General features: G+C 46.4%; 2 protein-coding genes across 7 annotated transcripts in view; both read right to left on the reverse strand.

Moving 5' to 3' along the window:
• Nucleotides 1-1,916: 1,916 nt before the first annotated feature.
• Nucleotides 1,917-16,635, reverse strand: AJM1 (apical junction component 1 homolog). 5 transcript variants are annotated; one of them, XM_067471905.1, is made up of 4 exons: nucleotides 11,725-12,231; nucleotides 10,338-10,407; nucleotides 4,679-7,866; nucleotides 1,917-2,670 (listed from the first exon to the last, which is right to left on the reverse strand). In XM_067471905.1, the coding sequence occupies exons 3-4, from the start codon at nucleotides 7,805-7,807 to the stop codon at nucleotides 2,560-2,562; spliced, it is 3,240 nt and encodes a 1,079-aa protein (XP_067328006.1). In that variant the 5' UTR covers nucleotides 7,808-7,866; nucleotides 10,338-10,407; nucleotides 11,725-12,231; the 3' UTR covers nucleotides 1,917-2,559. The 5 variants fall into 5 exon arrangements, with proteins under 5 accessions (XP_067328006.1, XP_060613267.2, XP_060613269.2 ...); XM_060757284.2 differs by lacking the exons at nucleotides 1,917-2,670; nucleotides 11,725-12,231 and adding an exon at nucleotides 15,086-16,635 and having other exon boundaries at nucleotides 3,977-7,866; XM_060757286.2 differs by lacking the exon at nucleotides 1,917-2,670 and having other exon boundaries at nucleotides 3,977-7,866; nucleotides 11,990-12,231.
• A 5,063-nt stretch (nucleotides 16,636-21,698) lies between these two features.
• The window catches only part of RABL6 (RAB, member RAS oncogene family like 6), a 34,450-nt gene continuing 28,712 nt past the window's right edge, over nucleotides 21,699-27,436 (reverse strand). For both annotated transcript variants that reach the window (XM_060757282.2, XM_060757283.2), the window contains 3 exons: nucleotides 27,037-27,214; nucleotides 24,582-24,640; nucleotides 21,699-22,235 (listed from right to left, as the gene is read on the reverse strand). In XM_060757282.2, the coding sequence (XP_060613265.2) occupies nucleotides 22,023-22,235; nucleotides 24,582-24,640; nucleotides 27,037-27,214 (450 nt within the window). In that variant the 3' untranslated portion in view covers nucleotides 21,699-22,022. The remainder of the gene's footprint in view (nucleotides 22,236-24,581; nucleotides 24,641-27,036; nucleotides 27,215-27,436) is intronic.

The following is a 27,436-nucleotide window of genomic DNA, read 5'->3' on the forward strand; positions in this document are numbered from 1 at the left end:
CTTAAGGTGAAAAGCACAAGTCTGTGTTTTAGATGGATTAGGGATCAGCTGGTTTCCCCTGTAACAGGTAGTAAGAGCTCCTAAATCTTCAGAGAGAGATTCTGTTCATCCATCTCAAAGCTCCCTGCTTGAGCGGTGATGGCACAATCATCAGCATAGATGAAAGTCTCTGTCCCTTCTACCAATGGCTGGTCATTTGTGTAAATCAAGCTCCCAGTGGCACAGTGTTACTGCTGAGCTGCTAAACTTGCTGACCGAAAGGTCGCTGGTTTGAATCCAGGGAGCAGGATGAGGTCCCACTGTTAACCCCAGCTTCTGCCAATCTAGCAGTTAGAAACATGCAAATGTGACATCAATAGGTACTGTTCTGGAGGGAAGGTAATGGCACTCCAGGCAGTCATGCCGACCTCATGACCATGGAGGTGTCTAGGGACAACGCCAGCTCTTCGGCTTAGAAATGGAGATGAGCACCAACCCCCAGAGTCAGATATGACTGGACTTAATGTCAGGGGAAATCTTTACCTTTACCTAAACATTGTGTCATGATCTCCAGCTCATGCCATACAACTGACACAAACCACACGGCCATGGGACATTGGGCCAAAAGGAAATGCAGGACAAATGGACCAGCCATAAAACTCAATTGCCCAAAGGTGAGGGGAGAACTGGGCTTTGATATGGGAGGGCTTTGAAATGGTAAAGGCACCAGGATTCCTGAATGAGTGATTTATGGTATTGTAGTTAGTACTATATAGGAGGCCAGTAGGTGACGCTTTTGTACTCCAAACAATAAATGCGTTGATATCTACTCCACTTGTGATTCTCTGCGTGATCCTTCATAGGAGATTTCTCCAGAGCCACACAGCTTGGAACCGAGATATCTAACACATTGATGGAGCAAGCATGATCCCCTGTGGCAGGCCGTTCTTCTGTCTTTGCCATCTGCTTCTCTGGCTCTTGGACTCAACAAAAAAGCTCCTGTTTTGTAGCTGTAGATATTAGAAATAATATACGAAAATTGACTGGCAAAACCTGGGGATCACAATCAGACACAGTGAAGACATCTGCCCTTGCTTTTTGCTACTCTGCTGCTGAATACGCATGCCCAGTGTGGAATATATCTCATCACATTAAAACAGTGGATGTGGCTCTTAATGAGACATGTCGCATTATTACAGGATGTAATAATGCCTTACACCACTGGAGAAATTATAATGTTTAACTCGCATTTCACCACCTGACATTTGCCAGGAAGTAGCAGCCAATAATGAAAGGACCAAGGCAGGGACATCTCCAGCCTATCCTCTATTTGGATATCAGCCAGCATGCCAACGCCTTAAATCAAGAAATAGCTTTCCAAGATCTACACAGATACTTGCAGGAATACCTCAGCAAGCAAGAGTCCAAAAGTGGCAGGCTTAAACCCGGAACCTCAAATAGTGGCGGAAACTGGATGAGAGACTCCCTCCTGGGCACACAGAAGACTTGGGTGACTCGGAAGGCGCTGAACCCTCTGCCATCCCAATTTTTCCAGCTAATTAAATCTAATTTTTCACTTCTTTCTCCTCCTTTGGCCACACTTTTGTTAGCTGCCAAACAATTAAATTAACGGCTACAACATTTAATCAAGGAGGGTCCTATTAAGTGACCAATATGTCCTATTCTCTCTTCCTCTCCCACTTGCTACAAATTGGATCCGAAGTCAGATGGGAACTCAGTGCAAGACCATGCAGAAGTGCTCTCAAATGTGCAATTCATTACAATGGCAAAGCGGGGAGGCCAAGGCTTGGGGTAGTCATGCCCTGCCCCCACAATTCACAGAATGTCCCCCTAAAAAAGGGGACAAAACCAGACTCTAAGGCAGGTATGGGCAAACTTTGGCCCTCCAGGTGTTTTGGACTTCAACTCCCACAATTCCTAACAGCCGTTAGGAATTGTGGGAGTTGAAGTCCAAAACACCTGGAGGGCCAAGGTTTGCCCATGCCTGCTCTAGGGAGAGAAGAATGGTCTCAAGACAAATTAATTCCAGGGTTCCCTTGGTAAGCTATTGCCATTGCCTTCCTCTGAGGCTGAGAGAGTGTGACTTGCCCCAAGGTATTAATGGTGATGATTCGAACCCTGGTCTCCATTCTCATTCTCCAGGCCCTAGGAATAATTATAGATCTGATCTGAAAACGATAAAATACATTTTCCAGCTTGAACAACCAAGAGCCAAGGTCCCCCCCTGTTCCGACATGAAAGCAAGACCCACCGAAGGTCATGTAGCCTGACCCCGTTCGCAGGAATCACGTCACACATACGCACACACATCCCAATGTCACGCATGCGTACCTTGTCCATGCAACCCTCCCCCCAGTTTTGTAAAACACGCAAACCGTTCCCCACCCACCCCTTTCATCGATCCCACCCCAACATTGTCATGAATGGGCCCAATGCCTAGGAAAGCGACCCTTTTTGAGAGGGGAGGACTACCTACAACTCCCACAATCCCCAGCCATCGCAACCATCCTTCCAATCGTGTTAACGAAGCCTCCGTATGTTCCCAGGCAGTCGACCGAGTTAAAACGGGGAGCCCTTGAATGCCGGGATGCGCAGTTTTCCAAGGGCAGGCGGATCAAACAAAGGCGAGTCTGGGCAGAGATGGACTTGATCCAGGAGAGGCAGCTCCCGCTTTGAGAGAGGAAAGAGGGGTATACATCAATATGGGTGGACTATAACTCCAATCATTCCCCCCTCTCTCTCTATAGATTTAACCTTCCATTGTTGTTGTTTGGCCCCAAAGTTATGGCATTTCCATGGCCTAAGTGGCCAAATCACAGCCTGCTTCCCATCTACTCCATCACTCCGGTCCATAAGGGAGGCAGGATGCTTTGCGTTTCCATGACAACCCTATCTGCAGTGTTTCCACGGTAACCCCATCTTTCTCCCACCCTCCTTTACCTGGATCCCGCCAACTCAGCGCTATGGGAGATGGAGTTTTGCAAGGTTTGGCTCAAAAGAGTGCAGGGCAGTTAAAAGTGGGACCAAACTGTGTTAACTTTCCAGTGTAGATGCCTCTTCGAGTCTCCCAGCCTTGATAAGGAGGAGCAGGGAAGATGGCATTATGTCCTGCCCCTTCCCTTCCAAACCCTAGACTTTTGGCTGCTTTCCTTGGTAAGGAAAGACCTCCCCCTAAATAATAATAATCATAACAATAATACAAAATGACAGCTCTTTCTTTTTTTCCCTTCTGGCCAAGCCATCAACAAAGCTTTGGAAAATGCCTCTCTTTTCGTTTCTCCCTTGTAGAACTTCAACTCCCAGCAGCATGGGATCTGTAGTCCCCTTTGCATTGTATGGTAGACTGCTTTTGAAGATGGAGGCTTGACATTCAATTACCATTTGGCCAGAAGCCCCAGCTCTCCGGAGGGAAAGCCAAAGAGGTTCCTGGGCCAGGACTACAACTCCCAAAAGCCTTGGGTGCTTGGGGCAACGGTCAAGCGAGCATCCCATCCCTCGCCCAGTTCAGACAGAAAGAGAGAGAGGTAGCACCATTCTTGTCTTGAGGGCCAACGCCTCCACTAGGGCAAGGCTGACGCCAGCAGACTAGATCTCCCCTCCATCCCAAAGCCCTTGGAGGCATCTGAGCTCCATTAAAGACTATCGAAAACATGCCAATCTTCATACGTTTCCAGGTGGGATGGACGAGGAGGAAAGAAAGAAAGAAGCAAAGAAGGAGAGGAAGAAAGGAGGAGGAAGAGAAGGGAAGAAAGAAATCTGAATGTTTCCACACGTGGGATGGAAGAGAAGAGAAGAAAGTAAAAGAAAGAGGAAGGAAAGAAGGAAGGAATCGTAATGTTTCTAACTGGAATGGAAGGGAGAGAAGGAAGAAAGGGGAGGAGGAAGGAAAGAAATCTTAATATGTTTCCAGGTGGGATGGAAGAGAGAGAGAGAGAGGCAAGAAGGAAGCAAGGAAGGGAGGGAGGGAGGGAGGGAGGGAGGGAGGGAGGGAGGGAGAGAGAAGGAAGGAAATCTTAAAGAGTTTCCAAGTGGGATGGAAGGGAGAGAAGGAAGGAAGGAAGGAAGGAAGGAAGGAAATCTCATTAGTTTCCAAGTGGGATGAAAGGGAGAGAAGAAGGGAGGGAGGAAGGGAGGGAGGGAGAGAAGGAGGGAGAGAAGGAAGGAAATCTTAATACTTTCCAAGTGGGATGGAAGGGAAAGGAGGAGGAAGGAAAGGAGGGAGGGAGGGAATCTTAATAGTTTCCAAGTGGGATGGAAGAGAGAGAAGAAGGGAGGGAGAGAGGAAGGGAGAGGAAAGGGAGGGAGGGAGAGAGGAAGGGAAAGAACAAACGAAGGAAGGAGAGGGAGGGAAGCAGGAAGGCAGGCAAGAAAGGAAGGAAGAGAAAAGAGGGAGGGAGTGTATGATGGTGGGGTCATGGAGGGGGTGATGCCAGGGTCACATGATGTCATCCAAGAGGTGGGGGCTGGCCACCCAGTCCAGGGTGCGGGGTTCGGAGGCAGCCATGATCATGCACATGAAGGGCTTGCCGGTCCGCTTGTCCAGGGGGTAGATGGTGGTGGGGGTGAAGCGCCGGCCGCCCTCCACGAAGGCGCAGAGCCGCTCGTAGACGGAGGGGAACTCGTGGCGCAGGAAGACGCCACGGGTTCGCAGCTCGCGCTGGATGTGGATGAAGCAGACCTGCCGGGCCTTGCGCCCCTCCTCTCCCTCCTGGTCCAGGTCGGCCGTCCCGGGGGGTGGGGTCAGGATCAGGGTCTCCATGGCATCCTTCTTGCGAGGTGGGGCACCCCCCTGGGACCTCTCAGGGCTGGCGGAAGAGGCCAGAGCCACCTTGGCGAACTTGCGGACGGTGGGCACCGGGGTCTTCGGGGAGGGCCCATCGGGAAGGCCCTGCCCCACAGCCACCGTCACATTCAGCAGGAAACACTCCTCCGGGTCGTAGCGCTGGCCGGCCTCCCGCAGCTCCCGTGCATAGTCCCCCAGGTTGTCCGAATAGCCCTCCAGCTCCCGCAGGGAAAGGTAAGTGGGCGACATGAGCAGGCTCTCCAGGCCGAACTGGAGGAAGTTCTCAGCCGAGCCGGCGCTGGGGAAGCCCAGGAAAAGAACACCCCGACCCCGGGACAAGAAGCCCACCTTGGCCACTCGAGAGAAGGCCTTGTGAACTGCAGCACTCTCCCGGCAGAACTGCAGGACGTGGCGACAAGTGCTGCCCACCCGGCCGTAGACGCAGCTCTCCTTGTGGGTGTCCCAGTCCTCGCGGCGGCAGTGCCGGGAGCAGTAGTAGGTGTAGCAGCTGTGGCAGGACTTGAAGTACAGGCAGGCGTTGAACATGGTCTCCGTCCGGCGGCACTTGGCGTTGGAGCACATCATCACGTTGCCGCCCTCCTCTTCTTCCTCATCCTCATCGGCGCTCAGCTCCGGCGAAACATCTGCTGCAGACGGAGGAGGAGGCCTCTCGAAGGTGTCTGGTGGCCATCGGCCCTGGTCCTTGCGCAATTCCGCATGGAAGGCACTACGCCCCGGCTGCTCCTTGGTGGGCAGCGGCTCTGGCGCTTTCCACGACTCTGGCTTCTTTGGTGGCAAGGCCAAACTGTCACTAATCAGCTTCCGGAGCTGTTCAGCCAGGTTGCTCACCTCGCTGGACGGGCAGAGGGAGGGCGGCTTGTAGTCGATGACCAAGTCAGTAATCAGCTCGTCCAGCTGCTCCAGGCTGCGCTGCCGAGCGGCGCTCTCCTTGGCCCCGGGGTCCAGGACGTACGGCCGCGTTGGGCCACAGCCCCTCTCCCGTCCGTCCCCCGAATCCAGGACATCCCAACTAGCCGAGCGCCGGTCGCCCTTACAGAACCCGTTGCCAGCTCGGATGTCGTTGTCTGTGATAGTGATCTCTGGGGTGACAAACCACCCGTGGCGCCCGACGCCGACACCATCCGAACCATGCATTTTCTCCAGGAGGGAGTTCTCTGACAGCGAGAGAGCAGCATAGCGCTTGGGCGAGCTGGAAAGGTTGACCACGACGGGTGGGCGGCGGTCATCAGGGGACAAGGCACGGTGCGGGTCACGAGCCAGGAGGTTCTCATAGCTGCGCCCACGCGAGAGGGGGTCCTCCCGGCGTGCGTGAGGTGCAAGGATATTGTCCCACGACTTAGAGTAGTGCCTCTGAGAGTCTGTGCCGAGCCGAGGAGTGGGACCAAGACTGTAGCCGGCATGCCACGAGGAAAGCATGGTGGGCGGATTAGGAGGTGGGGGTGGCTGTGGAGGCAAGCGGGATACTTGCCACGTCTGATAGGGCAGGGCGACCCCTCGGTCAGAATAATACCATTCGCTGACGTGGGGGGCACTCCGGGGGTGTGGGTAAGTTCGGGACATTGCTTCCCGCTCGTGGTATTTCCCATAGTCCTCTGCGTAGAAGACACGGGGGCTGGACGCCACGGAGGGGAAGGCCCGGGGGTCCTCGGCATAGACAGTGTTCACGGGGACTGTCCGGGAGGGGTAGAAGCGGGGGTCATCGCCATAGTAGCTGCGAGCAGGGGCCTCTTGGACTGGGTAATGTGCCCGGCCATCCTCCATGAAGAACCTTCTTCCTGCCACGGGATGAAAGCTGCTCTGCAAAGGGGGCTCCTCTGCATAAATTGGCTGGGGTGGAGGGAGGACGGGTGGGCCATAATGGGGTGTGTAACCCTCATAGCCAGAGCCCTTCAGTGGGAAACCGCCCCCACTGCTGGTGGATTCCTCAGTGTAGAAGAACTTGGTTGGCACGTAAGAGGTATAGGGCACACAACCCGCTTCCGGCGGAACAGGGGGCCCTTCATAGAAGTGATCAGCAGGGAAGGGGGGCAGCATCCGGTGGTCCCCGCTGTAGGTGTCACTAGGGGTTGGGGTCCGGGACATGGACACCTGTCGGCTGCTGGGCACGGTTAGGCTTGTGTGAGCAGTGGACGCTGGGCGCAGTGGCCAGACCATTGGGGCCTCCCCATAACTGGGCTTAGGAGCAGTGGCGGTGCGTGCGGCATGCAGAACAGTGGCCTCGTCCGGCTTGATGTCCATCCGTCGCTTAACGTGGACGGTGGGGGGCAGGGGATCCCGTGGGGCCTCCTCATAGCAGTTGGTACCAGAGACGCAGAGCGGGGAGATGCGGCTCCCTCCTCCTCCTCCTCCTCCTCCTCGGCTACTGCGCTGAGGTTGGAGCTTGATAGGGTGCACCTCACTCATGAGGGCCTTCATAGAGGTGTAGCCGCCCTCTCTCCGCGGCGGAGAGGCCTCCTCTCGAGGCGTCCGGTGGGCCTCGCGACCTCTCCGGACGGGGACCTGCGGGGACTGGGCTGCGGAGATGGGCACAGCTACCGGGGCAAAGGAGGGCTTGGATCGCGGGGCGCTCTTGGACCGAGGCCGGCGTTTGGCCTCCGTTGGCCGCAGGGCCTGCTCCTTGGGGGGCTCCCTTCCGCGGGAGTGGGCCTTGCTGGCTGTGTACTCCTCCATCAGAGCGGCCTTTGCGGATGGCTTCCGGACGGCGGGGGCGGAAGTGGGTTCCGGCGTGGGGGCCCTGCGGAAAAGGCGCTCCATGGCTGGAGAGGCTGCAGGGGCCAGGTCGCTGCCGGTGTCGTCGAGGGACTCCAGGAAGTCAAAGCTGCGGCAGTGGCGTTTGTTAAAGGGCTGGGGGTCCTGAGTTTGCCGGAAGGACGACATGGGGGTCTCGCATGGCCTGGAGGGCCGGCCGGCAGAGGCGGCGGGAAGGGAGGGGGCGGTCGCGGAGACGCGGATATCCGGACACACCGTTGAGACCAGGATGTCAGGAGGGTCCGTTCGGGTCATCTTAGAGTCCGCTCTCTGCTCCCTCACATTGTCGTCATCATCTCAGCCCAAAACGAGGCCTGGAAAGGAAAAAAGGAGGAGAAATGGGGTTTGGAGGGGGATAAAGGGTGGGCTTTCCCCCCTCTTTGCATGCATTTACACTCAGAACCAGTGCAGTTTGACCCCACTTTAACTGCCATGGCTCTACGCTATGGCACCCTGGGACTTGTAGGCTGGGAAGGTTGAAGATTGAAGAAGGTTGAAGAAGGCTGGGATTCTATAGCATTGAGTCATAGCACTTAAGCTCCTCAGTGTTGGGATTCAACCCCACACTGCCCAAGTCTCAAGTCCTCAATGAGGAGAAGTCAGTTAGCATTAGAATGGTCTGAAGGTTTCCTTTCCCCCATGTCTCTTGATTGATAGTTGGGAATTTATTTCATTTCTCTTTCTGCTCTCATTCTGATTGGTTGTTTAGAAGGGATACGTTTTACTGCAAGCCTTTTTGAATCTGACTTACCTTATTACACTTTAGTACGGAGAGTATGTGCTGTGTGCTTTGAGATCTCTCTCTTCTTGTGAATCAGGAGAGATGGAGTGATTGAGTTTTTCCCTCTCTTGAGACCTCAGAAGAGGTGGATGTTAAGAGTAGCTCAGACAGAGTTCTTGATTATTAAGAAATGCAATTATTATTCTTATACAATTTCTTATGATTTTGCGATTTTTTTAAAGATTGGACTCTGCATGTTTGCCTACCTAAGCTCTGAATTCTTTACAGCCACATCACACAGCACCTCACGCTCTGCTCGCGAATGAGCTGAATAGTCAACTTTTGAATCCTGTTTGTTTTTGGGTGCTCTCTGCTTTACTTTAGGGTAGTTTTCCCTAAAATCTTAATTCAGCCTTCTTTCTCCCAAAGGGTGAACAGGGCTCCACTTGGGGAGGATGGCAGGAGGAGGATGCAGGAGGGGAAATGCAGCGCAGAAGAGGTAAAGAGGAAGCACAGGAATACCTGGCTATTCCAAAGGGATTCACGTCTCTTCAGGCCAGACAACGGAGCAGAGAACGAAATAGGAAAATGCAGCACAGAACAGGTAAAGAGACACAACAAGGTTGCACTGGATGACCTTGGGGGTCCTTTCCAACTCTAGAATTCTAAGTGGAGTCAAATTGTAGTAATGGAAGTGAGGCAGGTATGGGGCACATTTCCCTCAACAGCGAGTTGCCTTTTGTCAGAAATATTAAAAATTAACTAGGTATTTGAATTACAAAAATATGAGTCAAGCAGCTTTGACTCAGCAAAAGCTGCAGTTCAGTATAAGCTAGTGTACCTGTAGCTTAGTAGTAGTAGTAACAATAATAATAATAATAATAATAATAATAACTTTATTTATATACCGCTCAATCTCCCCAAGGGGACTCAGAGCAGCTTCCAAGTAACATCATCAATACATACAGAGTAAACAACATAACCATAAGATTAACAAAACAATATAAGCATAAAAATTATCGTCGTAACACACATATATTAAAAGTAGCCTCAGTCTTGCCTTGGACAGCGAGAAGATCCAACCAGTCCATACTTCAAGAAATAAAGCTTGACTGCTCGTTGGAGGGAAGAATAGTACAGGCCAAGATGAAGTACTTTGGCCACATCATGAGAAGAAAGGAAAGCTTAGAGAAGACAATTATGCTGGGGGAAATGGAAGGAAAAAGGAAGAGGGGCCGACCAAGGGCAAGATGGATGGATGGTATCCTTGAAGTGACTGGATTGACCTTGAAGGAGCTGGGGGTGGTGACGGCCGACAGGGAGCTCTGGCGTGGGCTGGTCCATGAAGTCACGAAGAGTCGGAAATGACTGAATGAATGAACAACAACAGCCTAAGTCTGTGAGAGGTCTCTGTGGGGGCAGGGCCTCAGTATGAGGTAGGCCTCAGTGTGAGAAGGCCTGGTGTGAGAAACTTCGGTGAAAGGAACCCCAGGTTGAAGGCCATCGTGTGTGAAGGCTCCTGTGTGTGAAAATCTACTGTGTAACTTCAGTGTGAGAAGAGGCTCTGTGAGAGTGAAGCTGTTTATTTGCATGAGAAAGAAGCCCAGCGTGGAAGCAAAGAAGGAAGTATAAAGTACCGTTTTTGAATCTCGTTTTTGTAAATAGTGCATAATATTTTGCTATAAAGAAAAGCCTCATATGGAAGAAAAAACATCGGTCTGTGTCCCCCCAGGGGTGAGAAAGGCAATATATAAATACTATAAATAAATAAATAAATAATTTTAATCACTTTGAGTTACTGGTGCTGGCTCACGCTGCTGTTAATAAGTTACTCTGCTGTACATTTATGAGGAGGGTCTTTTGTTAATAAGCCCACTCTCCCAACACCCTTTTCTATTCTGAGGCCACATTCAAGAAAGGGGGACCCTGGAAGTTCAGACTGGGGTCCAACCTGGACTCACTTGCTCAGGTACGTTCCTTCCCCAAAGTTACCTGGACTGGGTATGTGACCCTGATCTTCCCCTATTATCATTTTCAACATGCATTGAGTTATGAGTCCCTTACCTGTCTGCAGGACGGATGGTTTATACACAGGCAACACTGGCCTCGCCTGACCCCTCGGCTCCATCCTAAGCTGCAAAGAGATACAGAAAACCTATGTCAGAGTCTGCCCCAAACAATCCCCATATCCTTTACCTAAGTCCTTTTGGGCAGGGTCCTTGCAGCCCTTTTCAGAAAGAAGGAATGAATGAGAAAGAAAATAAAGGAAGTAAGGAGGAAAGGAAGAAGGGAGGCTGGCAAGGAAGGAGGGAAGTAGACAAGCCAGGAAGGAAGGAGAGAGTAAGGGAAGAAGAGAGAAAAGAAAGGGAAAGAATGAAAGAAAAGAAAGGCAATGAAGGCATGGAGCGAGGGGGAAAACAAAGGAAGACAGAGAGAGAGGAAAAGAGAGAGAGGAAAGGAAGAAAAACAAGGAAGGATTGGAGCAAAAAGAAAGGATGAAATGAGGGAAGGAAGACAAGGAGGAAGGGAGGGAGGAAGACAAGGAAAGAATGACAGAAGAGAAAGGGAGGAAGTGAAGGAAAAAGGAAGAAAGAACTGGAGCAGCACGGATGAAATGACGGAGGGAAGACAAGGAAGGAAGGAAAAGGATGGAAGGAGAGGAGGGAGGAAGGGAAAGAAGGAAGGAAGGAAGGAAGGAAAGAAGGAAGGAAGGGAAAAGAATAGAAGGAAAGGAGGAAGACAGGAAGAAAGAAGGGAAGACAAGGAATGAAAGAAAAGAAAGGCAGGGAGGGAGGGAAAGAAAGACTTGAGCAGGAATTAAAGACGAAATGAGTGAAGGAAGACAAGGAAGGAAGAGAAAGGAATGGAAGGAAAGGAAGAAGACTGGAAGGAAGGGAGGGGAGGGAGGAAAGAAGGAAGGAAGGAAGGAAGGAAGGAAGGAAGGAAGGAAGGAAGGAAGGACTAGAGCAGAAGAAAAGATGAAATGACGGAAGGAAGGAAAGGAAGGAAAGAAGAGAAAGGGATAAAAGGAAGAGAGGGAGGGAGGAAGGATTTGAGCAGGAATGAAAGATGAAATGAGAGAAGACAAGGAAGGAAGGGAAAGGATGGAAGGAAAGGAGGGACACAGGACGGAAGGAAGAAAGGAAAGTGGATGGGAAGAAAGGAGGAAGACAAGGAAGGAAGGAACAAAGGAAGGAAGGAAGGAAGGGAAAGGAAAGGGGTGGAAGAAAAGGAGGGATTGAAGGAGGGAGGGAAGGGCGGGAAGGAAGGGCTGGAGCAGGAAGGAAGGATGAAATGAAGCCAGGAAGACAAGGAAGGAAGAGAAAGGAATGGAAGGAAAAGAGGAAGGGAAAAGAAGGGAAGAAAGGAGGGAAACCCAGCACTTATGGGGATTGATTGGTAGATTGTGGGTTACTGTTAAAAAGAGCCATACTTCTAAAGCATACTATACCTTCCCATAAGTTCTGTGTTGACTTGATATACATATTAAAACAAAAAAGGGGGTGACAAAAGCCATATTGGTTTTAGTTCCTATTTAAAGCCATATTCTATGTAGATATATGTCTTTGCCTTGACCGCTGTGCTCCTCTAAGCAGGGCCTTCTCTACACAAGTCACTCTGCAGGAACGCTCTTAAAGGGCCGGTACATTTCTGGTGGTCAGTGATCTTCCTGGGCAGCGTTTTCGCCTTGGAAGTGGATGGATGCGGAGACTCACCAGTTGGCATTCACCAGGGTTCTCTCTCACACACACGGTTGCCATGGTTGCCTGACACACAGGCGCACACACGCATCGGAAGCAGGGGCAAGGCATGATGGGAAATTCTTTCCTTGGCAGGAATGGGATGCAGAGCGATTTTGGCCGGAGCTGGACAGCGGGTCAATGACCCGGAGCCGCAGGCGGTCAAGTAGAAATAAGAGAGAGGAAAAGGAGGAGCGGGGCCTTATTCACATCCATGTCCTATTTATTATTATTATTATTATTATTATTATTATTATTATTATTAATTATATTCTGTTTTATGCCTATTGAGATAAAACAGCATTAAAATCCACAATATATAAATATTTTAAAGGAAGTACACATATAATAAATACATAAATAAATAATTTATAGCCTGCTCTGGATTGAGATACATCAATCTCTGTATGTCTATGTTATGTATGTATGTATACACACACATACACAAAAACACACATTGCCTGCAAGGCAGCAAGACTTTTAAGCTAATGGAGGGTTTCATTAATGGTTTTGTGTCCTGAATAAAGTGGGTCTCATTGAGCCTTTGGGAATTAAGCATCCCAATGGACTAAAAGCCCCAAACAATAACAGGAGAGTATGATTTTAGGCCTTTCATTTGTTGGGCCAAAAGGAAAATGGGTGACAAATTCCTCCGAAAAAAAGATTGATTTCCCCAATGTTTGCCTTTCTGCAAAATAATATTAACAGTAGTCTCTTTTAAGAGATAGGAAGCAGGATAGAAATGATAATAACAACAATAATAGTATATTTATCCATTATATTGTAATTATTAGTGTTATAGTATACATAGTAGCTTCTACCGTACACAGATGTTGTATTCATCCCTTGCTCTGAGATTATGGTTGTTGTTGTTGTTGTTATTATTATTGTTATTATTATTATTATTATTATAGAAGAGCTTGTATCCATTCCAAGATGAAAATAATATCTCATATGTCTTTCTTGGAAGAGGGAACATTCTCTCAGTCCAAATCAGAGCCATTAATTCAACCAGACTCAATGCGTTTGACTGAGGAGGATTGAGAGAATGGAGGCTCAATTGCAATAATAACCACTGAAAGTCATAACAGTTTGGGAAAAATAAGCATATCAATTGCAACAATGTTGATAAATGCATAATTGTTTGGTAATGATATGAGTTGAGACTCATGTAATAATAATATTAATAATCATATCAATTGCAATAATAATCACTCATAATAATTTCATGTTTAGTAATGCCAATAATATCTGTTGCAATAATGACTTAATAATAATGTAATAATTATTATTATAATACTAGCAATATTAACCACATAATAATTTAATAAGAGATTAGCAATAATAATCATCATATCAATTACAATAAGAAGAAGAAGAAGAAGAAGAAGAAGAAGAAGAAGACGATGACGACGACAAAGACCCGGTGTTGTCCATAGACACTGTCTAGGTCATGTGGCTGGCATGACTGCATGGAATGCTGTTTACCTTCTCGCCAGAGCAGTACCTATTGATCTACGCACATTTGCATGTTTTTGAACTGCTAGGTTGGTGGAAGCTGGGGCTAACAGCAGGAGCTCACCCCGCTCCCCGCATCTGAACCTGTGACCTTTCAAACAGCAAGTTCAGCAGCTCAGCAGTTTATCCCATTGGGCCACTGGGGGCTCGATATTATTACACAATGATAATTACTTGATCATCATGAAATAATAACAACAATATCAATTGCAATAATAACCATGTAATGTCATAATAGTTTGGTAATAATGATATCAATTGCAATAATATTAATTTAATAATCACTTAATTTAATAATCACTTGGTAATAAAAGCAATTGCAATCATAACTGGATAATAATAATAATAATAATAATAATAATCTGTTCTTGTGGGTTTTTTCGGGCTATATGGCCATGTTCTAGAGGCATTTCTCCTGACGTTTCGCCTGCGTCTATGGCAAGCATCCTCAGATAATAATAATTGATCGCACTGCAAAGACTCTGGTACAAGCCAGTCAAGGTGGTTCCAGTGGTGATGGGCACACTGGGTGCAGTGCCTAAAGACCTTGGCCTGCACTGAAACACAATCAGCGCTGATAAAATTACCATTTGTCAGCTCCAAAAGGCCACCGTACTGGGATCTGCACACATTATTTGCCGATACATCACACAGTCCTAGACACTTGTGTGACCAAATGCAAAAGCCAGCATAGGGATCTTGTTTGCTGTGTACATCTTGTTGTGTATCAAATAATAATATTAATAATAATCTTTATTTATACCCCGCCACCATCTCCCCAACAGGGATTCGGGGCGGCTTACATGATATAATATAATAATTATTATAGATTTATTACCCACCTCTCCTTTTGCTGTGGACTCATCTTGTTGTGCTTCAAATAATAATAATATCAACTGCAATAATAATCACTGAATGTCATCAGTTTGGTAATAAGCATATCAATTGCAATAATAATAATAATTTCATAGTAATTTGGTAATAATACCAGTTGCAATAATTACTTGCTCATGTAATAATGAATTATAATAATGCAATGATAACCCCTAATCATTACCAGATTATGAAATTATTTCATAATCATATCAGTTGCAATAATTACTTGCTCATGTAATAATACATTATAATAATGCAATAACCACTTATGATTACCAAATTATTAACTTATTATATGCAATAATAATAATAATAATTTCATAATCATTTGGTAATGATAATATCAGTTGTAACAATCACCTGATCATGTAAGAATACAATATAATAATGCAGATTATGGAATTATATCAATAAGATAAGATAGTATTATATTGCCATAATAACTTAATCATAATCATGTCATAGTAAGGATGCCCTCTCCTTGCAAGGGCTTCTCCAACCCAGGATGTCTTTCCTCCAAATGGGTTGCAATGGGGAAATAGGGGGGGAAATCCGGATGACCCCCTTTTCCTCCTGATTGCAGAAGGCCATTGCTTTCTCTTGCAGCTTGTGATGGAGATGATCACAGCAGCAATGGGAAAGGGCCTTCAGCTTCCACCTTGCACCGCTAAGGCTCACCTGCTGCTGCTGCTGCTCCTCCTCCTTCTGTTGCTGCAAAGGCGGCTCCCTTCTCCTCCTTTTTTTCCTCCTTTCCTTCTCCTTCCCATCCGCACCTGCGCCGGGTCCAGCGCGAAAGATGTCAGCGTCCGCACCGCCGCCTAACAGCGCCCTCTTCAGGCCGCGCCAGGGAACAGCCGCTTAGGCGACGCCTCCCATTTGCATTGCCTGGGCTTGCATTGCAGGGTTGCCTTGCTTGGCATTGCACTGCATTCAGCATCCACCTTTTGAGGGGTCTCCAGCTCTCAAATCCCACCTTTCTGGGACTAGAACTCCTGGATTCCGCCTCTTTCGGGCGTCAACTCCCCTATTTCACCTTCTATTTGGACTCCAGCTCCCAGAATCCACCTTTCTGTGGACCAAAACTGAAGGATTCCCCCTTCTGGGGACTACAAACCCCACAATCCCCCTTTCTGGGACTACAAACTCCACAATCTGCTTTAGATTCCACCCTTTGCAGACCACAATCCATCCACACCAGAACCCCCAACTCTCAGGGTTGGACTATAACTCCCATTATCCCCCTCCTTTGGGAACTACAGATCCCACCTTTCTGGGACTAGAACTCTTGGATTCTGCCTCTTTCGGGTGTCAATTCTCCTACACCTTTCATTTGGACTTCAGCTCCCAGAATCCATCTTTCTATGGACCAGAACTCAAGGCTTCCACCTTCTAGGGACTACAAACCTCACAATCCCCCTTTCTGGGACTACATAACCCCATAATCCGCCTTAGATTCCACCCTTTGCAGACCGCAATCCACTCAAATCGGAACCCACTGTTTATTGGGACCCCCAACTTACAGGATCAGACTCCAATTCCCATTATCCACTTCCTTTGGGAACTACAGATCCCATCTTTCTGGGACTAGAACTTCCAGATTCCGCCTCTTTTGGGCATCAACTCCCCATGCCCACCTTTTATTTGGACTCCAGCTCCCAGCTCGACCTTCCTGTGTACTAGAACTCAAGGATTCCACCTTCTGGGGACTAAAAACCGCACAATCCCCCTTTCTGGGACTCCAAACCCCACAATCCCCCTTCTGGGACTACAAAACCCCACAATCCGCCTTAGATTCCACCTTTTACGGACCACAATCCCCCCAAACTGGAACCCACGGCTTATTGGGACCCCCAGCTTTCAGGATCAGACTACAACTCCCATTGTCCCCCTCCTTTGGGAACTAAAGATCCCCAAATTCACCTATTTGGAGTTACAGTCCCAAAGGATGCTGTGACACCTGCATTGACCTTCCTGTGATGCTGAGAGCCCCCATGGTGGGTGGATACTGGGAATTGTAGTCTTTGTAGAGATGTATGAAAAAGCAAATAAAAAACATGTTCAATCCACATCCAATGGATCAGAAATCCATGCTCGGTTTTGCAGAGCTCCCAAAGGCCTCTTTTGAGGCGCACTTTGCAGTGGATGGATTCAGGGCTTTGGAGGGCTCCCCTTAAACCCGGACTGGATTCCCGGATTGGTGTCCAAATACTTGTTTTCTTCTTCTTTGGTGGTGGTGGTTGGGGGGGGGGGGGTGGGCTTGTTGGCACCCACTCCAAGCTGCCAGGCTGCCATGGCAATAGACCTCATCTGTGGGAACAGACTTAAATAATCTCAAATGTGTAGTTTTACTATGTTTTCAAGGCAAAGTTTCATTCCTGCTCCAGGGCCGAAGAAGAGAGGATTCGAACTCAGGTCCAGCTCAGCACAATGAATCCGAACCCCAACGCAGAACGCTTTTATTGCTCACTATAAACATTGGGCTCGAGCTCAGATGCAGAGACATTTAAGAACCAGTTGGAAGTGATGCGGCCTTCGGAATCGCATTGGCCTTTTTAGCTGCCGCATCACACTCTTGGCTCATGTGCAACTTGCGCTCTACTAAGACGCCTAGATCCCTTTCCCATGGATTATAGATTTAAGGACCTTCTTAAACACCTACAGATGGCACCTAGAATCACATTGGCTTCTTGAGCTGCTGCATCACACTCCTGGCCCATGTTCAATTTATTATGATAGTAAATAAATAAACTATAATACTAATAAATACTAATTTCCCTTTGTTCTGGAAATTAGACTCCTCTTGATGCAGTCTAGCACAGGCCTGGGCCAACTTGGGTCCTCCAGGTGTTTTGGACTCCAACACCCACAATTCCTAACCGCCTCTGCCACTTAAGGCTAGAATCGCACTGGCTTTTTTAGCTGTTACATCACACTATTGGCTCATGTTCAACTTGTGCTCCACTAAGACTCCTAGAGCCTTTGCATGTACAATTGTCAAGTCATATCCTATACTAGCTGTACCCTGCCACGCGTTGCTGTCGCCCTCAGAAAATAAAGGAATTCCACTTGAAGCAATAAACAGAAGGGACAGATGGGACATTGATCGATGGAACAGAAGTTAGATGGATAGAACATAGATAGGTAGATAGATGGAGTGATTGATGGATGGAAGGATGGATAGGCATCTTTACAGCCAAAGGGGGGGGGGGGGTTGGACTGGATGGCCTTTGGGACTCCCTTCCAACTGGCTGACCATCTGTCAGGAGGGCTTTGATGGTGTCTTCCTTTACTGTAAAATGAGGTTGGATTGGATGGCCTTTGGGGCTGCCCTCCAACTGGATGGCCATCTGTCGGGAGGGCTTTGATGGTGTCTTTGTGAGTGAAAAACATACATTGGTTTAGTTGGTGTATTGTGTCCAAATTTGGTGTCAATTCGCCCAGTGGTTTTTGAGTTATGTTAATCCCACAAACGAACATTTAATTTTTATTTATATAGATTAACTCCCTTGATCTGGACACTAGACTCCTCTTGTAGAATCACATTGGCCTTTTTCGCTGCTGCTTCAGTCTTGGTTCATGTTCGACTTATGATCCCCTAAGACATCCCTTTCACATGGTTATCTACATAAATAAAAATGTAATGTTTGTTCGTGGGATTAACATAACTCAAAAAACATTGAAGGGATTGACACGAAACTTGGACACTACACCCCCAACAAACCAATGAGTGACCATCACTCACAAAACCCCCAAAAACACAGCGGCAAGGACTTGAAATCCTCCAAAAGCTAAATTACGATATAGTGCATACGTGGAAATGACTCCCTTGGCCCCGCCCCCTTCCTGTGCGAGGGAAAAGAAAACAAACAGCCACCCCAGCTCTCCTTTGCCCATGCCTGTGAAAGGTCCAAGGTGGGGAAAAGAACACAAGTCTGGAATTCCTCTATCTTCTGAGGGCCACGGCAACACATGGCCAGGTACGGCTAGTATTTATATAATGGGTCATGACTTCCTTAGACACTATTCTCTTACTGATGCAGCCTAGATTCACATTGACCTTTTTCGCTGCAGCACCACACTCGACTCATGTTCAGCTTGTGGTCCACCAAGACCCCTAGATTCCTTTCACTTGCATTGTTTCCAAGCCAGGCGTCATCCCCCACCCCACAGTCTATATTTTCGCCTTTCATTTCTTCTGCCTTTAGACCCCATGTAAACGCCACTTCAGCCATTGCCCCCAATGAACAAAACCAGGTCCGACAGCCGTACAACCAAGAGCTTTATCGGTCGGAAGGGGGGGGGGAGGAGGAGTGTACCATTATTGGGGTCATCTTCGCCCCCCAAATATATATATATATATATATATAAAACAAAAAATAGAACACAACCAGGACTGGCTCAGATGCGGATTATGGTGGCGAGAAAAGGAGTGTTTTGATATCGTTGGGGAGGGGGAGGTCCTTTCTGAGAGTTTAACGCCCTCCGACGAAGGCCGAGACCAAGATACCTGAGATGTCCATGCAGTTGTTAAAAGTGAAGGAGTTTCAAAAAGGGGGGGAGCAGGATGCAAACGCACCCCCCCAAAAAACACAAAAGGGAGCTCCCCATGTTCAGCCCCGTTTGAGGAATGTTCTATGTACTGCTGACATATAGCAACAAAGCAAAGCGATAGGCCACATTTCCTTCATTTTTGGAGGGGGAGAGAAGACACAACAAAAAAAAAAGGATATGCAAATACCTTGATATCTTTTGGGGTGAGAAAAACACAGCAATGCCAAAACATAGATGCAAAGGAAAGGTACACACACACACGTGTATACACACACATACACAGTAGAGTATTGCTTATCTGACATTTTGTCTTATCCGACGCTCTTATCCCTCCTTTTTCTCCAGCATTTCCGTATATTCCTTTGTGTGTATTTATGTATGCGCATATACATGCACACACACAAACAGTAGGGTCTGGCTTATCCAACATTTCGTCTTATCCAACAACCTCCTTTTCCTTCAGCATTTCCTTATATGCATGTGTGTGTATATGTATGTATGTATGTATGTGTATGTGTATATACACACACACACGGAATAGCGTCTTGCTTGTCCGACATTTCATCTTATCCAACGCTCTCATCTGATGCCCTCCTTTTCCTCCAGCATTTCCGTAATGCCTGTGTGTGTATATGTAAGTATGTATGTATGTGTGTGTGTGTATGTGTGTGTATGTATGTGTGTGTGTGTGTATATATATATATATATATACACACACACACACATACACACACACACGAGTAGGGTCTTGCTTATCCAACATTTCATCTTATCCGACATTTCGTCTTATCCAACGCCCTCCTTTTCCTTCAGCATTTCCGTATATGCCTGTGTGTGTATGTATGTATGCGCGTGCACACACACACACACAGAGTAGGGTCTTGCTCAGCCGACAATTAATCTTATCTGACATTTCGTCTTATCCAACGCCTTCCTTTTCCTTCAGCATTTCCTTATATGCCTGTGTGTATGTATGTGTATAAACACACACACACCGAGTAGGGTCTTGCTTATCCGACATTTCGTCTTATCCAACACTCTCATCCAATGCCCTCCTTTTTCTCCAGCATTTCTGTATATGCCTTTTTGTTTATGTATGTGTCTATGCACATATATATACACACTCACATACACAGTAGGGTCTTTCTTATCCAACCTTCACTTATCTGACATTTCATCTTATCTAACAGTCTTATCCGACGCCCTCCTTTTCCTCCAGCATTTCCGTATATGCCTGTGTGTGTATGTATGTATGTATGTATGTATGCGCACATAAATAAATATAACAATAATAATACATACAGAGAGAGTAGGGCCTTGCTTATTCGACACCAATGAGCCATCAGAACATCGGATAAACAAAAATGTCAGATAATACGGAGTCTCCTCTTTTTACCCGTCTGACGGAGTGCTAGGCACCTAGAATACTAACAAACAGGGACTCAAAGAGTTAAGGCAAGGCAACGCCCCGGGGCTAGAGGGCCCAGCAGGAAGTGCCCAGATGATGTGGAAGAGGAGTGTGGAAATCCCAAAGGGAAGGAGGAGGACGCTTCCACTTCTGGCCCTGCCTCTTTTCCCACTTTCCTTCCTCCTCCTTGTCTTGCCTTTTTTACTTATTGGGAATGGAGGAGAGGTAGTTGGGGAGCGCTCCTGTAATTGAAGGGGAAATGCTGGAGGAACGTTGGATAAGACAAAAAGTCGGATAAGCGAAGGTCAGATAAGCGAGACTCTATTGTATATATATATATATAATATGCACATATAGCAAGACTCTGTGTGTATATATATATATATATACACACACACACATATGTGTATGTGTGTATATATATATGTGTGTGTGTTCATATAGTGCGACTCTACTGTATATATATATATATATATATATATATATATATATATATATATATATATGCACACATACACGCATATGTGTTTATATGTGTGTGTGCATATAGTGCAACTCTATTACACGCATATATATATATACATACATACATACATGTATATATATATGTGTGTGTGTGTGTGTGTGTATATATATATATATATATATATATATATATATATATATATATATATAAAATATGCACACACACACATATATATAGAGAGAGAGAGAGCAAAGGAGGAAAGGACTGATTGACATACTCACCAATAAAGCAAGAGAGGAGCTGGATTCGCACAGGATAAACATGCAGCGGTTCAGGATGAAAAGGGGAGGGGCAATAGGCTCCCCCCCCCAATTTAAGCAAAACAAACAAACAAGCAAACAAAAGATGCATATGGTAAATATAAAAAACAGGCCAGGATGCAGACAGGTGAGGAAGGGGTTATTTGGGGTCAAGGAGGGACCTCAAATAACCTTTGATGGAGGGAGGGGTCCACCCCAATTAGTCCTCATTAATAATATTATCAATATGATCGAAAGGCCTCACAGACCTTCAATGGAGGGGGTAGGGTCACCCCAGTGAGGCCTCTTTAAGAAATAATATGATTGTAAACACTCTCTTCCCAACCTCAAAGGGGTTTTGAAAAGGGGGCACACCTTTACTTTTGCCCCCCAAACTGCACAGCAGCCAGCAAAGTAGGACCACCCTCCATTTTGGGACGAGACCCTTCCTCTCTTCTTTCAAGGACTCCCCGCCCCCCCAAAAATAGAAATAAAAAAGCTCTCAAAAGCCAAAGACGAGCAGCTGATCCGTGACTATGTCTCGGGTACAAAAATAGCGAGGGCCCATTGTTTTTGAGGGGGATTTATGGGGTGCAAAGAGCAAGAGTTCTGCCATTATTTCTTGCATGATTATTTTGGGAGTGGAGAGGAGTCAGGACTTGATCCCCTTGGTTTGCATGAGAGAGGTCTAGCAGCAAGGCCTTGGCTTCGCTATTTTTCAACTGAGAGAGAAAAATAGCCTTTTTTCTGCCATTTTGTTTCTGAAAGGGGGAGGGGGGTTTCAAGCAGTCTTAAAGGAGGGAGGGAAGAAGCCAGGAAGAGCCACCAAGGGCTTTGTCTTCCCCCCAAAATTCCCCATCTTTGGCGGCCATCTTTCTGCGGTTGCTCTCCCTACAGCTCCTCATAGTCCCCGCCCCCTTGCTGCTTGGTAGGCCCCGCCCCCCGCCCTCCCAGGAAGGCCTCCAATTCGTCGATCTCGCTGCCGCCCTTCTCTTTGCTCCGCCTCTTTCTCCTGGGCTTCTTCTCCTCCTTCCCTTCCTCCTTCTCCTTCTCCTTCTCCTTCTTGGCGCGGCTCTTCTTCTTCCCCGAGGCCTTGTCTTCCTCCTGGAAGAAAGCACAGCGCTGACTGTATTAAATCATATTGTCATACTATTTATAAAGGTTGTGGGTGAACTACAACTCACATCATGCAGGTTAACCCCCTGAAACTCCATCAGTACTTAGTTTGTTATGTTGGGCAGGATTGCTTTAGATGCACCATTGGTGGGGTTCAGTGTGCTCTCTGACCATAGGGTAAACTACAACTCCCACTATGGTGAGTCAGTCCCCTCCAACCCCTCCAGTAGGTTGAGTTAGTCATGGGGTTCTGCATGCCAACTAAGGTCCAGGTCCATCATTGGTGGACATCACAGTTTCCCTGGTTTTGAGTGAACTACAATTCCCAGAAAGGAAAGTCAGTTCCCTCCAAACCCCTCCAGTAATCGAATTTCGGCATATCAGGTATGTGTGGCAAGTTTGGTCCAGCTCCATCGTTGTCTGGGTTCACGGTGCTCTCTGAATGTAGGTGAACTACAACTCTCCCAAATCAAACTTGAATTTCCTCCAAAGTCCTCCAGTATTTTTTGCTGGTCATGGGGGCTCTGTGTGCCAAGTTTGGTCCAATTCCATCTTTGGTGGAGTACAGAGTAGTCATTGATTGCAGGTGAACTATAAATCCCAGTACCTACAATTCCAAAATGTCCAGGCCAATTCCTCTCAAAACCCATCAGTATTCAAATTTGGATATACAGTGTTCCCTCGCTACTTTGTGGTTCGCTTTTCACAAACTCGCTGTTTCGCGGGCTTTTACCTCCTGGCAACAATGGAGTGTGGAAGGGGGTTCCACCCTCCCCCTCGGGAGAGAGGCAGCCACTCATAGAAAAAGAGAGGGAGGAGATACAAAGCAGTATGTAAATCACGGCCTTATAGTCCCTTCCTTATAACTAGGGGGGGGGGGAAGGTGCATGGTGCCTTTAAATCTCTCCTCACTTCTGCCTCTCCTGTAGAATGCAATAGATAGATAGATAGATAGATAGATAGATAGATAGATAGATAGATAGATAGATAGATAGATAGATAGATAGAGAGAGAGAGATATAGCATGTCCCTACTTCAAAAATTTTCACTTTTCATGGATGGTCCTGGAACGTAACACCCGCATAAGTGAGGGAACACTGTATTTGGCACGCATGCCAAGTCTGGTCCAGATCCATCATAGTTTGGGTTCAGAGTATGCTCTGGATGTAGGTAAACTACAACTCCTATAAACCTCTCCAAAAAACTCCAGTATTTTTTGCTGGCCACGGGGGTTCTGTGTGCCAAGTTAGTTCCAGGTCTATCATTGGTGGAGTTCAGAGTGCTCTTTGACTGCAGGTGAACTATACATCCCAGGACCTACAACTTCTATAAATCATGGTGAATTCTCCCCAAACCTCTCTGGTATGATCAATTCCTGTTTGCTGTGTGCCAAAGAAAAGAATAGGGAGAGGCAGTGGGCGGGGTCATGCAAATTCCACACCAACTGAGAGCGTCAGAAACACTGGGATGTCTGTGGTGGAGGAAACACATAAAAATAAGGGAAAGGCAGTGGGCGGGGTCATGCAAATTCCACACCAACTGAGAGTGTCAGAAACAGTGGGATGTCTGTGGTGGAGGAAACACGTAACAATAGGATGAAATGGTCCCCGTATGAAAGCTTTCACTTGTGTGGAGGGTGGTAAGGTGTTTGTGGAGGACATTGGCAGGGCTTGGGATACATGTTCATGCCACTCTATGTAACCTGCAATGTTATTGGAAGGAAGGCCATTGAGTAGTGGGAGCTAAAACTATTTGTGGAAGTGGGAGCCTGTCTGTGTAAGTGGACACCCCAGCCACATACACACATACATGTTTTCACTTTTATTATCTGTATAAATATATAGATATATATATAGATGATTAATTCAATTTTCAAAACCCGCCAACATATTATTACCTTATTTTTATTCTATCTTCAGAACTCACCAGTGTGTTGTTGTTGTTATTATTATTATTAATAATAATAATTCAATTTTACAACCCCACTAGTGTTGCTGTTGTTATGCTCCACCTCCTCCTCACACTGTGAAAGTGCTGTGATGTTGCTTCCAACCCTATAGCTGCCTCCTATGGAGCCCTGGGTTTTGCAGTTTAGGATTTGGGCCCTTGAGGCCTCCTTGGACTACAAATCCCAGCAAATAGCCATTGTAGTCAAGGTGGCATCATTCAACATCTCCCCCAGCATCCTAACACTTCTTAATAGCTTGGGTCTGGAAGCACATTTCTGTAAATGAGGCAGAGGATTCTGGGATTTGCTTACTTGTCTTTTGGGCCCCATGGATAGAAGGCTCAGGTGGGCCCCCCAATGCATGCAAATGGCCAGAAACAACCTACCTCCTTGCTGCTCCTCTTCTTTTTCTTCTTCTTCTCCTTGGAGGATGCCTTCTCTTTCTCTGAACGAAAGATAAGAGAAACTGAGCTGACAGACAAAACGGCAATGCAACAGAATAAGACACAACTGAAGACCCATGGTAACTTGTAACTTTTAACCTGCATGTTATCGCTGCGGTTCAATATATACAGATGTGCCTGTAGCTTAATAGCCCTCAGCCTGTGAGAAGTCTCTGTAGAAGAAAGGCCACAGTGTGTTATTAGGCCTCATTATGAGTAGGCCTCAGTGTTAGTTTGCCTCAATGTGAGAGAGGTGTCAGTCTGAGAGAGCCCTTTGTGTGAGATAGGCCTCAGTATGAGAAGATCTCATGTGTGAAGCTCCAGTGTGTGAAGGCTGCTGTGTGTAAAGCTACTGCTGTGATATCATTAGTAATATTGCATGTAATGTAGGGTATATGGTTGTAGTACTGCATTGTTATTATTAGTATTATATTGTATTACATTGTGATGTTATGGATGTTGCATGTATATACAATATATTATATTGTATTATTACTAAAACACAGGAGACAGGATGGAACTGTCTTCTTCCCCCCTCTCTCTTCACTCTGGGACTCAGCGGCTTACAAGATATATATACTTACAATATATTATATTATTAGCATAGTACAATATATATAGTACAATTAAGTATTACTATATTGTACTATACCATGGGCCGGAGGTTTAGCACAGCTGGTAAATCATCAGCAACTATAAGATCTATCAACCAAAAGGTTGCAAGGTCAAACCCTGGGTTGGCGTGGGCAGCCAACCGTCAGCCCTGCCCACTGTTTACCTAAGCAGTTCAAAAACAGCTATAGTTGTAATTAGAGAAATTAGGTACCGCTAAAAAGCGGGGGAGGTGTTTTACAACGTCATAAAGAAAAAGAAGATCAGAAAATACTGGAATGAGGAAGTCCTGGAGGATTTTCATCATAGAGGATGGAGTGACAGCACCCCATGTAGCACAACACAAAAACCTCCTTCTGTTCTGTCTATGTACTGTGTGTACTATCTATACAAATGGCATTGAATGTTTGCCGTGTATGTGTACTTGTGATCCGCCCTGAGTCCCCTTCGGGGTGAGAAGGGCAGAATATAAAGTGTTATTATTATTATTACTGTGTGAAGCTCCTGTGTAATAACATAATATGATATAATACATTGTATATACATACAGAATCAGCTTATAGAAGACAATGATGCTGGGGAAAATGGAAGGAAAAAGGAAGAGGGGCAACCAAGGGCAAGGTGGATGGATGGTATCCTTGAAGTGACTGGATTGACTCTGAAGTAGCTGGGGGAGGTGACGGCCGACAGGGAGCTCTGGTGTAGGATGGTCCATGAGATCACAAAGAAATGACTGAACGAATGAACCTCATGGGCCATCCAGTCCAACCCCCTGCCAAGAAGCAGGGAAATTGCATTCTACACATATTTATAATATTATAATGTAATACAAAATAATACTACTAATAATAATAATAATACAACATTATAATTATATGAGTCTCCTTCGAGGTGAGAAGAGCAGCATATAACATGGTATAGTACAATAGTACTATATTCTATCTTAAAAGGTCACCTAATAATGCTAATAATATAATATATTGTATATAATAATAATAATAATAATAATAATAATAAAACTTTATTTACGCCCCACCACCATCTCCCCAAGGGACTCGGAGCAGCTTATATGAGGCCAAGCCCGACAACACATCAATAAAACAGAAAAGCAATAAACAAAAAACAATACAATTAATATAAATCACATATAAACAATAACACACAAAGATTTAAAAACCTATGGCCAGGCCAAATGTAATAGTTTAAAATTAAAAAATAAACGCTGGGCATGCACAGAGGTAGGATGTATATGGTAGGAGGGTTTTAAAAGAAATGAAGGGAGAGCAATCCAATGAATAGTTAAAGTGCTTCTGAGGACATTTTGCTGGGAATTATTTCCTTATTTCCTTATATATCTTGTGAGATGCTCTGAGTCTCCTTTGAGGTGAGAAGGGCGGCACATAAATATTGTAAATAAATAAATAACTTTGGTGTGAGATGAAGCTTTGTGAGAGCAAAGCTTTTTATCTGCATGAGAAAGAAGTCCAGCATGGAAGCAAATAAGAAAGTATACAGAACTTTGTTCATGTTATGGAAACCTTGTTCTTGTAAATAGTGCAACCATATTATTTTGCTATAAAGAAAAGCCTCCTATGGAAGAGATAACATTGGTCTGTGTGTTTTTGTTCTTTTTGCTGGGTCACGTTGCTGCTGCTAAGTTATTCTGCTATGTTTATGAGGAAGGTCTTTTCATAGACAACTATTCAATACCGACACAATATAATAACATAACACCCCATTTTTAGGGCTATTTTCATGGGACAGAATCATGGACCCCCAAACTCACCTTCCTCACTGCTCTCCTTGGGGCCGGCCTCATCCAGGCCCAGGCCAAAGAGGTCTGCGTCACCCTTCGCCTTGAAGGCGTGGATGATGGGCTTCAGAGGCTGTGGAGGAGGGGGCCTGGAAGGGGCTTCTTCGTCTGAGACGTCCGAGAGGTCCTCCTCTCTCACCGGAAACTCCGCCTGGGAGAAAGAGAGGAAGCACTCAAAGGCCACGGCCACCCAAAATGACCCTTTAGGGGGCCAGTTTCCCCTTCTTCTTCTTCCTCTTCTTCCCAAAAGCCTTTAGTGCTTCGTGCCTCTTTGTTTGAGAAGGGAGTGCCTTCGTTTCCCAGAAAACTCCAGATTGAGCCATCGAAAAGAGAGAAAACAAGCCCAAACTGGGAAGCCTCATTCCAAGCCATA

Source organism: Anolis sagrei, chromosome 11 (genome assembly GCF_037176765.1).
Source record: "Anolis sagrei isolate rAnoSag1 chromosome 11, rAnoSag1.mat, whole genome shotgun sequence".
NCBI classification, from domain to species: domain Eukaryota; kingdom Metazoa; phylum Chordata; class Lepidosauria; order Squamata; family Dactyloidae; genus Anolis; species Anolis sagrei.